This window comes from Gorilla gorilla, chromosome 18, assembly GCF_029281585.2.
Source record: "Gorilla gorilla gorilla isolate KB3781 chromosome 18, NHGRI_mGorGor1-v2.1_pri, whole genome shotgun sequence".
Taxonomy (NCBI): domain Eukaryota; kingdom Metazoa; phylum Chordata; class Mammalia; order Primates; family Hominidae; genus Gorilla; species Gorilla gorilla.
Genome location: NC_073242.2, coordinates 107,814,103 through 107,829,077, shown reverse-complemented (window position 1 = coordinate 107,829,077; position 14,975 = coordinate 107,814,103). Strand labels below are relative to the sequence as shown.

General features: G+C 38.5%; 1 protein-coding gene across 2 annotated transcripts in view; it reads left to right on the top strand.

Moving 5' to 3' along the window:
• Positions 1-14,975, top strand: part of ADAMTS18 (ADAM metallopeptidase with thrombospondin type 1 motif 18) — a 152,370-nt gene that overhangs the window by 119,423 nt on the left and 17,972 nt on the right. For both annotated transcript variants that reach the window (XM_019011598.4, XM_019011599.4), the window contains one exon: positions 14,640-14,781. In XM_019011598.4, coding sequence (XP_018867143.4) covers positions 14,640-14,781 — 142 coding nt within the window. The remainder of the gene's footprint in view (positions 1-14,639; positions 14,782-14,975) is intronic.

The following is a 14,975-nucleotide window of genomic DNA, read 5'->3' as shown; positions in this document are numbered from 1 at the left end:
AAACACATAACCTTAAATTCCAAGATGTTCTACACACAGAATGGCTGAGAGTACAGACTCTTAACTAGCTATATAACTTGGGCAAGTTTCTTAATCTCTGTGTCACTTAATGTCTATATTTGGAAAACGGGCAAACAATACCAGCTACTTATCAGGGCCATTATAAGGATAACTGAAGATAAGTTCAGTGCCTACAAAATACTTAGCCCATAATGTTAATTACTATTGCCATTATTTTGCCTTCTGAGCATATCACATATATTTTATATATATATATGAAACCTGAGACCATATTTAGCAAACTGGTGATCACAAGTCAAGTTCAGCCTTAGGCTCACATTATCAATCGTATGTATATATGTACATATATGTACACACACACACACACATGCACGTGCACACACACACACTTTTTTTTTTTTTTTTTGAGACAGAGTTTTGCTCTTGTTGCCCAGGCTGGAGTGCAATGGCACAATCTTGGCTCACTGCAACCTCCGCCTACTGGGTCCAAGCGATTCTTCTGCCTCAGCCTCCCAAGTAGCTGGGATTACAGGCGTGCGCTACCATGCCCAGCTAATTTTGTATACGTTTTTTAGTAGAGATGGGGTTTCACCATGTTGGTCAGGCTGGTCTGGAACTCCTGACCTCAAGTAATCCACCCGCCTCGGCCTCCCAAAGTGCTGGGATTACTGGTGTGCACCACGCCCAGCCATGTATAATATTAAAATGGAGAAAATAGATTAATGCTTTAATATCAGGTGACTTATACATATGAATTTTTGAAACTCTTAAGAAAACCTCTAGTCCCAGGAGATACTTGAGTTTGCAGCCTCGATCGTGAGTTAACTCCCATCATCTTCCTAACTGGAGATACCCAGTCCCATCAGTCCATCTGTTTGGTGGACGTCCCTCAAAGATCTCTTACCACCTACTCGAGAGAAGCTGTTATTAGGAAATGTTCCTCCAGCCCTCTCAGCATTTTTATTTGAGAGGAAGATACTAGCATTTCCCAATCAGAATAGACTATGTCCAGGATAGTTTGGAGCTCAACAGTGAATCCAGCCCCTGATATTATACTTTAATTAAACCTAAGGCACAGGAGTTGAACTCTCTTATTAAAGATTTCTGGATTTTTTAAGTCCTTTTTTAGATACATTGTGTTACCTATTTCTTTTCTACTAAGCATCTGAGCAGCAGACTTCTTTTTCTTTTGAGGGGCTTTTTCGGCTTGAAGGTATCAGTTTTAGAGAGCAGGACTTCATTAATTTTTGCCAAGAGGCCTTCGATCCACCTCAAAGCATATGTACACAAACCAAGTTCTGTGGCTGAAAGTGAACCTGAATAGGGAAGTGGGTATATGCATCTGACAGTCTCAGCCGTGTGCAATCAGAACAAAGTGCAAATCATTCCTGATGAGAAATGCGTTTTTTACCGCTTCATGACAAGCAACCATTTTTTCTGTTGTTCGTCTCTCCAGTTTTGGTCATAAACACAGAACCATTCCAGCAGTCTTCCACAATCTGTTTGTAATTTAAGCTTTTTTTTTTTTAAGCCTTCAGTCATTTATTTATTTATTTATTTATTTATTTTATTTTTATTATACTTTAAGTTCTAGGGCACATGTGCACAATGTACAGGTTTGTTACATATGTATACATGTGCCATGTTGGTGTGCTGTACCCATTAACTCGTCATTTACATTAGGTATATCTCCTAATGCTATCCCTCCCCCCTGCCCCCACCCCACGACAGGCCCCGGTGTGTGATGTTCCCCTTCCTGTGTCCAAGTATTCTTATTGTTCAATTCCCACTTATGAGTGAGAACATGTGGTGTTTGGTTTTTTGTCCTTGTGACAGTTTGCTGAGAATGATGGTTTCCAGCTCCATCCATGTCCCTGCAAAGGACATGAACTCATCATTTTTTATGGCTGCATAGTATTCCATGGTGCATATGTGCCACATTTTCTTAATCCAGTCCATCATTCTTGGACATTTGGGTTGGTTCCGAGTCTTTGCTATTGTGAATAGTGCCGCAATAAACATACGTGTGTGTGTGTCTTTATAGCATCATGATTTATAATCCTTTGGGTATATACCCAGTAATGGGATTGCTGGGTCAAATGGTATTTCTAGTTCAAGATCCCTGAGGAATCACCACACTGACTTCCACAATGGTTGAACTAGTTTACAGTCCCACCAACAGTGTAAAAGTGTTCCTATTTCTCCACATCCTCCCCAGCACCTGTTGTTTCCTGACTTTTTAATGATCGCCATTCTAACTGGTGTGAGATGGTATCTTACTGTGGTTTTGATTTGCATGTCTCTGATGGCCAGTGATGATGAGCATTTTTTCATATTTGGCTGCATATTCGTACTTTATTTAATCCATGCACAGCTCTATATGTCATTCATCAACATGATTTAGCCCTGACAAAAACTAAACTTTAAGATTTTTCACCAGGTGTAAGATTTTTCCTGATAGTTAGAAGTTTTTTTTGAGACGGCCGGGTGCGGTGGCTCACGCCTGCAATCCCAGCACTTTGGGAGGCCAAGGCGGGTAGATTACCTGAGGTCAGGAGTTCGAGACCAGCCCAGCCAACATGGTGAACCCTTGTCTCTATTAAAAATACAAAAATTAGCTGGGCATGGTGGCGGGCGCCTATAATCCTAGGTACTGGGGAGGCTGAGGCAGGGAGAATTTCTTGAACCCAGGAGGCAGAGGTTGCGGTGAGCCAAGACTGTGCCATTGCACTCCAGCCTGGGCGATGAGAACAAAACTCCGTCTCAAAAAAAACAAAAAAGAAAAGTTTTTTTTGAGGAATGGAAGATTGGCCTCCATTGGTGATAGAGTTCTCTCAAATTGATCCGGTTCATCAATCTATCTCTTTGTAAATAATACGGACAGCACCTTGAGTGACAACAACAACAAAAATAAGATGTAAGGACAAATGTTGAGTAGATCTAAATAAAATCATAAAAACGAAGTCTTCCCCAGGTTCAGTTGGAGATGTATAATATGTTTTTAAAAATAATTATTTACTACTACGTAAAAGAATAAGAACTACAGCAATATCTCCAGTAATACAAAATTGTAGTTTCACCACAGTGGAATAAGGTCATATTTGCCTGGCTATTGTTTTCCAAAATCTTTCTTTATGCACTCATTCTACCAATAGATTCAAGAAAAACTTAATGTCCAAGGAATTTGACCTATCTGAAAGCAATCTAAATGGAAACTTGTATGATTAATTGGACGTGCCTTGCTTGTATTTTTAAAGGAGTTATGGTTTCATTCAAAAGTTGCAAATATATTCGAAGCAAAAAAAAAAAAACCTCCAGTAATCTAGTATTTTGTCTATGATGTCTTTTCAAATAATTTAGGTTAATGCCTTTGGTATTTAAATTACACTTTATTGTTCTCTAGAGAACATCATCAAATTGCTGGTCAGTTTTTAGCACATGCTTGTATCTCTCTAAAATGGATGCAACACAGATATTCTAAAAACATAAAATTATAATAATAAATTATATTTTCCCAAAAGTGGACTGTATATTGATATCCAAGTGATCCATGGCTGTATTCTTTAAAGGAAGTTAAATAAAGTTCATAGGCCTTTCCATACAACAGCTATGAATTGAGCCAAAATGAATACTTTTGGAGCCGAACATATATTGACTCCAATACAAAAATGTTAAATCTATTTTATAATCTTGTGAAATGCTAAAGTCATTATGGGAACCTACTAAAATGAAAAATGCTGTTCCATCCACAGAAAGAATAAATCTGTGAATGAAAACACCATCTCTTTTGGCCACCTAAAATTATTGTATATTCACTAAGTCCTTATGATGATGTAAAATTCAGCAGAAGTGTCTGTTTCCCAAAACACGTGAGGATGGCACTGTGAGAGTAATGTTCCTCTTTTTTTTCCTTTCATATGTATGACATCATATTCTCCCCATATCTTAGCTAAATTTCATTTTCATCTGCCTTCATGTGTATCAATGTAGGTAATTACCATCAAAATAATTTTCTTCTGTTCACTTCCTCTCATTGTCTGGTTTAAAAAACATTCAGTGTCCAGCCCTGTGTTAGATATTGGAGATGCACAATCAGGCCAGGTGCAAAAATTCCAGCACTTTGGAAGGCTGAGGCAGGTGGATTGCTTGAGCACGGGTGTTTGAGACCAGCCTAGGAAACATGAAAAAACCCCCGTCTCCATGAGAATACAAAAATCAGCTGGGAGTTGTGGTGCATGCTGCTAGTCCCAGCTATTCCAGAGGCTGAGGAGGGAGGATCCCTTGAACCCAGGAGGCTGAGACTGCAGTAAGCTGTGATTGTGCCACTGTACTCCAGCCTGGGCAACAGAGACCCTGTCTCCAAAAAAAAAGAAAAAAAGGTTAAGACATAAATCTTGTCACCAAAACTTTACAGCCTTAAGTCTTTAAATAATGTAAAAAACAAGCGTTGGTACGTGGATTCCATTCTTTTGGGAAGCAACATGGGTTAGACAAGAAGCATCTGCATAAATAGTTGGGATATAGGTTGCTCTGCTACAAACTATGTGACTTTGGAAAAATCACTGAAATGATCAGGGTCCCAGTTTCCTCATTTCAGAAATGATTTCCCCAGACTGAACTAATGTCTTCCACTGTGTCTATAGTACTGTCCTGAAGTACTTTTAGAGCACCCCCAAACCCTATGTTATCAGACAAAGACTTATTTATACTTGTAGCTTCCACAATTGGCACAGTGTCTGGAACATCGTGGGATGTTTAAGAAAATGTATGGAGTGAACAACATCCAGTGATAAAATTCATTTGTTGCAATCTTCTTTCAAATTGAAAAATTTTACATGGAAGCAAAACATAAAAGGAGAGCTTCTTTCACTGAAGCCAGGAGTGAAGGGACCAGAACCCAGCCTGTCCTTACCCCATTTCCGCACTGAAATACTCTGAAGATCCCGAGTCTTCTGTAATACACATTTTAAAAACGACTGTATCTGATCATCTCTTGAGACTGGCCTTGACAACCACATGGTTTAAAGTTAAGTACAGCAAATAGCATTTAAAGTAATGAAATTTGATCTCCTAAAATGCATTTGAGGAATCAATGTGCTTCCTAAAACACTTGCTTTCCTGAAGTGAATAACTTACACCTAGGAAGTCACTGACCAGTTAGTTCACGGTGGACTTACCTCAATCTAGATGAATAGCAATTTACCCTTTCAAGGTGTTGAGTTTGCCAATCATTCCACTTATTTCTTGGTGTTTTGTAGTACAAGGCAGGATAATGCGATCCTGGAAATAATTGACTGCTGTCAGTTAACCCCAAGAAATAAGTGCATGGTTTGATGCCAAATAAAAGTGTCTTCTGCTTCTGGTTATTTTTATATGTCAAAACTTTATAGGATGTCTTCCTGGGAAGCTAAAAATTTAAGCTAAATAGAAAACAGACCTTCACTTTTATCACTAAGTCACATGCCAGTCCAATTTTAAAATGCAGTCTGTATTACAGACATCCGTTCTCCTTGGGTCCTTGGTTCTAGATGGTTTCAACATGTGCAACAGGTGGATGACAATTTATACAGTGCTGGCCCCATTGATTTCCTTGGTGTCAAAGGGATATACCTCAGGGTAATCAAGGATTTGTATGATTGTCTTAGGTCTTAAATTTTTTAGGCATTATTTAAATCAATCAAGTTTTTGATCTTGAAATACGTACACATATATGCATATAAGTGACTTGGAGAAAAGGAGATAATTTTCTTGAGCATGTGTTATATTTCTGTATTTCCCAGAAAAAAAAAACTAGCCAGCTACATGCACACGTTAGCATAAAAATAAATATTGATTTGGCAGTCACATAGTTTCTGAGATCACTGTGAATATAGTTAATATAAAACTAAATACTTTCCATGTATTTCAACTTATTTTCTACAACATAAGTCCGGCATAAAGACTAAGGAATCTCTCACTGAACTAGTGTACTTGTTAGTCATCCAGAAGATTTAAAAGTTAGCTTTTATTTTAATAGAGTTTAGGATATTATGTATCAGTGACTGCATTATGTTTATTTTATTGGGTTTGGGAATACTGAGAAAAACTAAATCTATTTTAATTCTCCACCCCTGAATATCTAAATTAAGTGTGTGTGTTGTAAGAAATTAAATTTTCAAGTGATTGAATTGTGAAAACTGAAGATCAGAGTGAAACTTTACACAAGGCTTTGTTGACAGTTCATCTGAAGTAGATACATACATACGCTGGGCTTTTTGAGTATGCCTGAAAACAATGTTTTTCCATCTTGAGGTTTAGGTGTAGGTAATTTAAGGTCACTGACTTTGTCCTTTGTTTAAGCAATATGGAAAAGGCCTGTTTCAAACACAGTTTTAGGAGACCTTGGCAATAAGGATTAAAGTGTACACAAGTTTTTTTTTTTCATGATTAGCTAAGGTATCCACTTAGAGATGACACATTCTCTAGAAGTGACTAGAGATGAGGTATCTTACTAGTTCATGCTCCTCCTTTCTCTCCTCTTCCTTTTCCCCCATTTCAATCTTTCTCTGTCTCTTTGTCTGTATCTCTCTCACACACATACACACACACAACAATGAATGAGTCACATTCTCTATCAAGCTGTCATGCAGTTGGAGTGGAGGTGAGGAAATTCATCATGAGTGTTTCATTATGAAGTAACTTCATCCCTGTCTGATAAACAAAGTGATTCAGTATGACATGATAATACAGGTTGCTATTGTATGGCTGAAATATGACCACCTGTGTTTTTACAGCATTCCTTTTTTAAAAAGTTTTAAAAAATAGAAAAGCTCTCGTTTACCTTAGGAATTTTTTTCTCTATGTTTAGCAGAAGAAGAGGGCGTTTAACTCTTTGAAAGCCCATTCCTAGTGTAATAAGGGAGAATCCTGAAGCTGAAAACGACAGCAGCCTTTCTCATGACAGTAAGTGAGAAATAGGTTAACCACAGCCTAGTTTCAAGGCAGGAAGAGACATCTAAAGAAAATTACTATAATAAACAACTTCCTGCACTCTTTGGCCAAAGGAGATGACAGGGTGGTGGGGACCAGGTGGACAGGCACATTGATCAATGAGATGACAGTGTGAGCACCACTGACGAAGTATTACCTTGTCATCCAGCTCCTTTGTGACCCTGCCTGCTGAATTCTCCCCAAGGTAAAGGGGCTGAAATGAGTAAGGAAGTGCCTCAAGATACAATCAGTGTAAGGGAAGGGAGATTAGCCAAGTAGCATGGACTGAGTGAAGACACAAGACACAAAAGAAGCAGAGAAGTAATGGAGAATTAATTCAGAACAGATGATAGAAAAGTCAGGCTCGAGAGGACGATTCAGAGGTACTTTTGCGATGGCACGTCATTTGTCTAGAGATTGCCATTTGCTATTTGAAGTGGGGGCCTCCAGTTAATTCATGGCAAATACTTTTGTGACGGGTTAGAGAACACTATTTATTTCTCCCCACTACACTCTGAGGAATGTTGATGAGTTGAATTAGAACTGTAGTCAAGGTTCAATGTGTCAGCCCACACCTTTGAAGCTGCCTAACAGATGCATTTCCAAATCCCCAATCAGGGTTCTTTGTATTACTGTCTCTTGTCAAATTCAATCACTCACACATAATAGCAATGATGATACCTGGTCATGTTCTTCCAGCTTTGAAGCAAATAAGTCGAAGAAAACGGACTGAATTCTAACATCACAAAAGTTTCCAAAAATCACATGAGCTTACAAAAACATGAATCCACACCACAAAACCATTCCTTCCATGAGACACAGGAGTGTAAGGTGCAATTTGGGCTTTATCAAGAAAAGGCCAACCAATAAAGTCTATTATATTTCAGTTGTTAAAACAATGATTATAAATATATCCAGGGGAAAATGGATTGAGGAGATCAATATTCTTAAATTAGATGCCAGTATGTTCAAGAAATAAAATTCTTAGGTTCAAACCCATTGTCACAAAGTAAATGTCACAGCACGCTAGGGAGGCCCAGTGTTGTCTTTCCAACGGTTAACACAGTTTTTAGAATTTTAAATTAGAATCCTCGGCTTGGTGTTTCAAAGCTTGAGAGGGAATGTTGTGGGAGTGAAGATGTGAGGTTTTAGGGTTAAACAAGACCAGAGACTTGAGTCCCACTGCTGTGACTTATTAGCTATGTGACTTTGAGTATTGGTTTATTAGTCTACACTATTGGAATTAATAGCGCCTTCTTCTTAATGTCATTATCAATTTTAAATGAGATAATGCATGTACAATGCTTTGCCTGGCACATAATAAGCACTTAATAGGCATTGTTAATTTTAAAGCAATCGAATACATTATTGAGGACAGGAATTGAGTTTCCTAGCATGCATTAAATAAAAAGCTAGTCTTTAAAATTTATCCATAACCTTTATGGTAAAATGAGGACAACTTCTTGAAGAAGAAGAAAAAAAGAGGCCTTAAATAATGAAACAAATACAAAGCTGACTGAAGGAATTTTAAAAAGTTTTAACATTAAAAATTAAAAGTGGGGACTAAAGAAAGAGAATCATTTACCTGTGATTATTGAAGATATCCTTTGTTTTAATTTTATGTGCCCTAAACAGAAACTGCATCCCCTTCCTTCAGAGAGTGGTTGGTAGATTCCAGCCCCTGTCTGTGGTTTTCCAACTTAAGAAGCTGTAAATTTTATAACTCTGCACCCTGCGGTTAGAGCTGCTGAGTGTTGTGTCTGAAGTCAGGTGGTTTGTGTGTTAAAGGTAGACATTAAACAGCTCTATGGAGGACCTGGAAGCATTTAAGGAGGTTGCTTGCCAGCTGTAAATTAGAGACTCCATGCCAGTTGGCTGGAAAATTCTCTGGACTAAGTCCAGTTAAGTAGATTGAATCACTGGCGGTCTTTCCAAATTTGTGCATTTAACAGCTTGGCTATACACTCCGACATGCGGCACGGGGTTGTAAGCAATGACATTATTGTGATGTGGTGCCATTACGGGAGGGATGCGGTGCTCCTGTGCCCTGAGCGTGTTTGTGTTCTTCAGGAATGCTGAGAAAAGCATGGACTACTCTTGACATGGTCACCGAAAGTGTTTTAAAATGTGAACAATGGGAATGATCATTTTCAAGTTACATATTGCCCAAGATGTGTTCCCTGGCATTCGTAGAGGAAGTTAGCATCTTAGGTGGTTCTATGCACACCTCTCCAGGGTTGTCCTGTTTCCCCACATCAGTGGGAGAGGCTGTCTGTGGTTTGGTTGATGGTGATGGACACACTAAAGCACGTGCTGAGATATAATCAAGGCCACCAAATTGGGGCTGTATTCTCCAACCATGAAACGAGAGAGAAGTCATTGTCAGATTGCAGGGTCATTTAGAATTTGAAAATTTTTAAATTGTGTCTTAAAACTGATCCAGGTGAGAAAACCTGGATTTAGCTGGGCAGGGCTAGCTTCATGGGCATGGGACCTGCCCAGCTGCAGAGGACGTTGTGCTTAGAAGGGCCCTGTGGTTTAATGCTTCACTGTCACTGTCTTGAAATTCTTAATTTTTTCAAACAATGACTGTTGAATTTTCATTTTGCACTGGGCTTTATAAATTATGTAGCAGTTTTTGAGGGTGGATTTGATTTAAGAAAATTCTGATGTTTTTTTAAGAACAGGGTGAAAGAGAAACTTTCCCACAGAGATTCTATGAGACAAGTGGACAATAATCTCCAAAGGTTTAAGTATTTGCAGGCATCAAACAGTAAGAGATAAGAGGATTTCTAGGATACTCTTGGTCACTGTTCTTCTCAACACAGGATAAAGATGGGGGCAAAGAGCATCTTACTTATTGAGAAGCAAATAATATACTACAATTGGCACATACTTATCTTTTATATATTTGGTCTTGGTACTTATTTGTTTAAGTTTTTACTTCCTTTACAAGGCCTTTATGAGCTGATGTTAAGTAAATTCTTACATCAGCTTTCTGCTGGTTTGTACAAATATTGTCTTTCAGTCTACATGATAACACATTGAACTCTGCATGTGAATTTATAGCTACACAGACATTAAAGGCAAACCTTGAGTCATTTGATTTTTGTAAAGTTAAGAGGCCTTCATTTATGTATTCATTGAATGCATTAATATGTTAAGGAAATAAACTATAAACAATATGCTCTATATGCTACTGGCCATAAAACTGTAATAGTAACACACATACACAGGCATACAAATAGCTACTGTGTATTTTATGAGTTAATTTAAAGCTGCACATTCCTAAGAACATGTACAGCAAATTGTGTAAGTTATTTCTCTTTTTCCTTTGGCCAGATACATGAGTTTTGTATTACCATGATATTATGAAATGGATTTGTTCCCTTACTGCTGTTTAATATTCTGATCATTGCTGGTCTTACCTTTAGTTCAAGGATTTTACTTTGCTGAAGATCCTCATTTTCAAGTTTAGGAAAAGGGATGTGGGAAACACAGTGTAACAGTTTGTCTTTTTCAGAGGGGGAATAGAAATCTTCAAAGAAAACAGAAGTATTTGATTGTTTTTGTTTTTGAGACAGTGTCTCACTCTATGGCCCAGGCTGGAGTGCAGTGGTGTGACTATAGCTCACTGCAGCTTCCAACTCCTGAGCTCAAGCAGTCCCCTGCCTCAGCCTCCCAAGTAGCTGGGACTATAGGCACACAGTACAACACCTAGCTAGTTTTTTAAAATTTTATTTTAGAAATGGGGTCTTGCTGTGTTGCCCAGGCTGATATTGAACTTCTGAGCTCAAAAGATCCTCCTGCCTCAGCTTCCCAAAGTGCCTGGCCAGAAACTCAAATTTTGTTGCTTTGTGTCTTCTTTGCTGTAATCATCACCAAGATTTGTTATTAATAAGTGATAGCTACAAAGCTTCTTTAGATGATAATGTGATTTCCTCCCCCACCTCAGATTTACTAAAACATTTGAATTCCTTTTATAGGATCTGTAGCATTTGATTTTTTGAGATGGAGTGTTGCTCTGTCGCCCAGGCTGGAGGGCAGTTGGGCTATCTCGGCTCACTGCAAGCTCCGCCTCCTGAGTTCATGCCGTTCTCCTGCCTCAGCCTCCCGAGTAGGTGGGACTACAGGTGCCCACCACCAGGCCTGGCTTATTTTTTAATATTTTTAGTAGAGATGGGGTTTCACCATGTTAGGATGGTCTCGATCTCCTAACCTCGTGATCCACCCACCTTGGCCTCCCAAAGTACTGGGATTACAGGCGTGAGTCACCGCGTCCGGCCCTAGCACTTGATTTTTAACCCAAGTAACTGTGACTGTGTTTTTTTAATATATGAATCTGTCTCATCTTCTCCACTGGGGGATATCACTTCTTCTCCTCTTGAAAGTCATTTTTTTTTTATTGTCTTGACCGTGGAGGTCACAAGAGACATGATGGTGGCTTAGATCAGGGCAGGAGCAACAACATATGAGGTAGTAAGATATGAGAGAGGGTAAAAGTTAAAATAACACCATTTCTGATCTATTAAATGTGAGTGTCAGAAAAAGAGAAGACTAAAATGGCTCCAAGTTTTTATTTTGGCCTAAACAACTGGAAGGGTATTGCCTATGAGCAGCCTTTCAGGGAGAGGCAGAAAAAAGTTAGACATTGATATACTTTTAAGCATTCAAGTGGAGATGCCAAGTAGACAATGTAGTATGGAAGATGGGTGTCAGAGGCGGGGTGTCATCTGTAGCCATGCATCCAGTATGGTAGCCATTAGTCACACGTGGTTATTTAAATTTAAATTAAAAGGCTTTTGACTTCGACCACACGAGTGCATTTCAAGCGCTCAGTAGCCATATGTGGGGCAACTACGGTGGTCACATCCTGGTGGAGATGAGGGGAGATGGAATCAGTGTGTAGTAAAGAACTTGGACTTGGAGCCAGGACAGGGCATCTTGAGTGACAGCAGGGGAGGAAGAGGAGGATACGGATACAGACACAGAGAAACATTTGACAATGGGAGATTGTGTGAGTTCCCTTCTTGTGGGCTGCATTGATAATTTTTTATGGTTGGCTTGAGTGAAGGTCTGGGGAAGCTTGACATGTGGTTGTTTTTGCTTAATACTGGTGACACTTTTATCATCACAGTCTTTTTCCTAAACACATTTTTTTTTCTTGAACACATCCTGCTGTTCACAGCAACATTTAAAAATGTTTTGCAGTGAAACCACAGGCCATGTATGGCTTAGGCTGTATAATCTGTCTAAAAGGTGAAAGGGGCATATATTTCAAATGTCTGTTGAAAATTTGCAAACTACTTTTTTAATCAGCAGAACTTAAGTCCTAGAAGCTCAAAAGGCAAGAACTAATGTTCTTTTATATTTTCTTTGCGTTTTTATTGGGGATCTGTTCCCCTATGGCAGAAAATATTAGGATCTAGTTTGAATGGGAGGAATGGGGTGATACTAGAAAGTGCAGTTGAGTAAGTTAATTTCTTTCTGTATAGCATTTATACTTAAGCTTGCCCCTACTATGTGCGTATGTGTGTGATGCGACCTCTTTGTACTGCAGTACCATTCTGCCTTGTGGGCCTCAGCGCACCATAACTCTTATGCATTGCACCCACATTGTATTGCCACACAAGTAAATACGGTACAGTGCGTAATTTTCTCTGGTACAAGGTCTCTGCATTTTTGTTGCATTAAAAAAAAAAGCAAAATAAGTGCTACATTTGAAATACTGCTTTAACCAAATATGAAATTGAATTATTAACCAGCATCAGGATCATCTTCTGAATGTAAAGCTGCTCTCACAATTCTAGTTTGACCATGAATAAAACTGTAAAGTTTCTGTATTTACTTAATATCAGATGAAAACATTAACAGAAACACTGCAGGAAAGCATACTATTTATTCAAAAATACTGTGGAAATAAGGAAAGCATAGTATTTATTCAACATGTGTGAAATGTTGTGTTAAGTTGAACACAGGATTCCAAGAACAGCTGTATGACTTATCTGCGAAAGTTAAAAAAAAAAAAAAAAAAGCAAAGACTAGAAAGATCTTCTAAACTAAAAGACTCCTAAGACTTTGATTTCGAGATTTTTTTTATTGGCAACTGATAATTGGGCATTTGTTCATGTAATGGTACTACCTGTTGTGTTTTGTATTGATTTGGTTTTGGATGGGGGAACACAGATCCATCTATTAACATTTGATTATTTCTAGGAGGCATCAAGGTTTGTTTTGTTGCTCTACAAATTGATGTGTACACCATGGAATCTTAAGATCTTAAGAGTCAGTCATAATACTCCTGGAGACATTTAAGCCAGTAGCAAAATAGAAGTCATTTTGTACCATCCTAAAGAGTGATCTGGTGAAATGAAGGGCCTTGAACAGCTGCCACCCACCAAACTCTAATGGAGGTGGGATCCCACCAGAGGGAGATAGAGTCAGGGGTTCCTATTTTTAACTGGCAGTCAGCTTTGCCTCTTGGGCATGAATGCCCAGTTCTAGTGGTAAAGAATTTTCCACAAGATTCATGGAGTGGGAAAGAACCAGCTATTTATATTCATGCTTTCAGCTTGGAAAAGAAAAAAGAAGAAAGAGAAGTAGTTAAGAGGGCATTAAGAAGGCAGACAGATATGTTTCCTACATCAAAAACAAGGTGATACATTGCATTGTGTAGGCACATTTTGGTTGGTGGCTTTACTTAAGCTCAGTCCCTAGTCACTTGTGTGATCTTGCACAAGTTGTTTCTCTCCAGTTTTTTTTTTCAATGAAAATATAGGCAGCTACATTATAGAGTTGTTAGAAGAATGTTTTATGATGCATTAAGAATGGCTGCAGAGTGCTTGGCACTTGGGAAGTGCCCAATATGTGATTGCTCTTATTTTAGTAGTCAGACTTTATGGGATCAGATTTATCCTAAGTTGTTGCCTTTTTGGAGGTTAAGTCTATTCTAATGCATGTATTCCAATTGCTGATTCTGAACATGTTTCTTTTCTTCTTACCTGCTCATCCTAGCACACAGTTAACAAATTCTCTTTGGGAAAATTTTCTATGGAAAGTATATTAGAAACACATTTGGATTCTGAAGTTGATGATAGCAACTCTAAGTGGGGTATTCTGTGGGTTTTGGAGTGTTTCCCTTGTTTCAACTTCCACTAGCACCCAGGAGAGAGCTTGTAAATTGTGACCTAAGATAGATCATAAAAATATATATATATGTAGATTCAGTTTTAACTATTTTCTGTAGGGTACGACTATGTGTGTTCACCATGCTAGGTTTTTAAGTTAGGGTTTAGACCCAACAGTATAACCTTTCTTTCTTCATTATGATACATATACGTGTGTGAGTGTGTGTGAGTGTGTGTGTGTATGTATGTGTTTGTGTATACGTTATGGGCTTATGGCAAATGTCAATCGTGTTTTGCTCTTTAGCATCTACCTAAATCACAGTTTTGATAACATGAAGGTACACATTTTAAAGTGTCCTGGGAAAACTTTAAGTCAACATAAAACATACTTGGGAACAATGAAGTATACCAGTGTTAAGGTCAAAATGTCATGTAAATATCTTTAAAATGTTCAGTAAGATTTCTGGAATTCCAGGGTCTGACCTGTATCTTGATCTCTGATTTTTATCTTACACTGTCCAGATTCTGATGCAAGGCAAAAATCCAGGGATAGCTTGGAAGTATGCACTTCCCAAGGTCATGAATGGAACTCCACCAGCCACAAAAAGACCTGCCTATGCCTGGAGTATCGTGCAGTCAGAGTGCTCCGTCTCCTGCGGTGGAGGTAGATGATTTTCCCATTCTGTCTCCAAAGTCTGTCTCTCTTAAAACAGGTTCTTTCACTCCAGGCGTCTTTAACATAATATGGTTTAAATAAGCCACCCAAGAACTGTCTTTTATGAGAACCATCACCATAAATGCAAATATTATGGCATTAGTTAAGGGTTTTCCTATGTGGTAAGGAATCAATTCTCACAA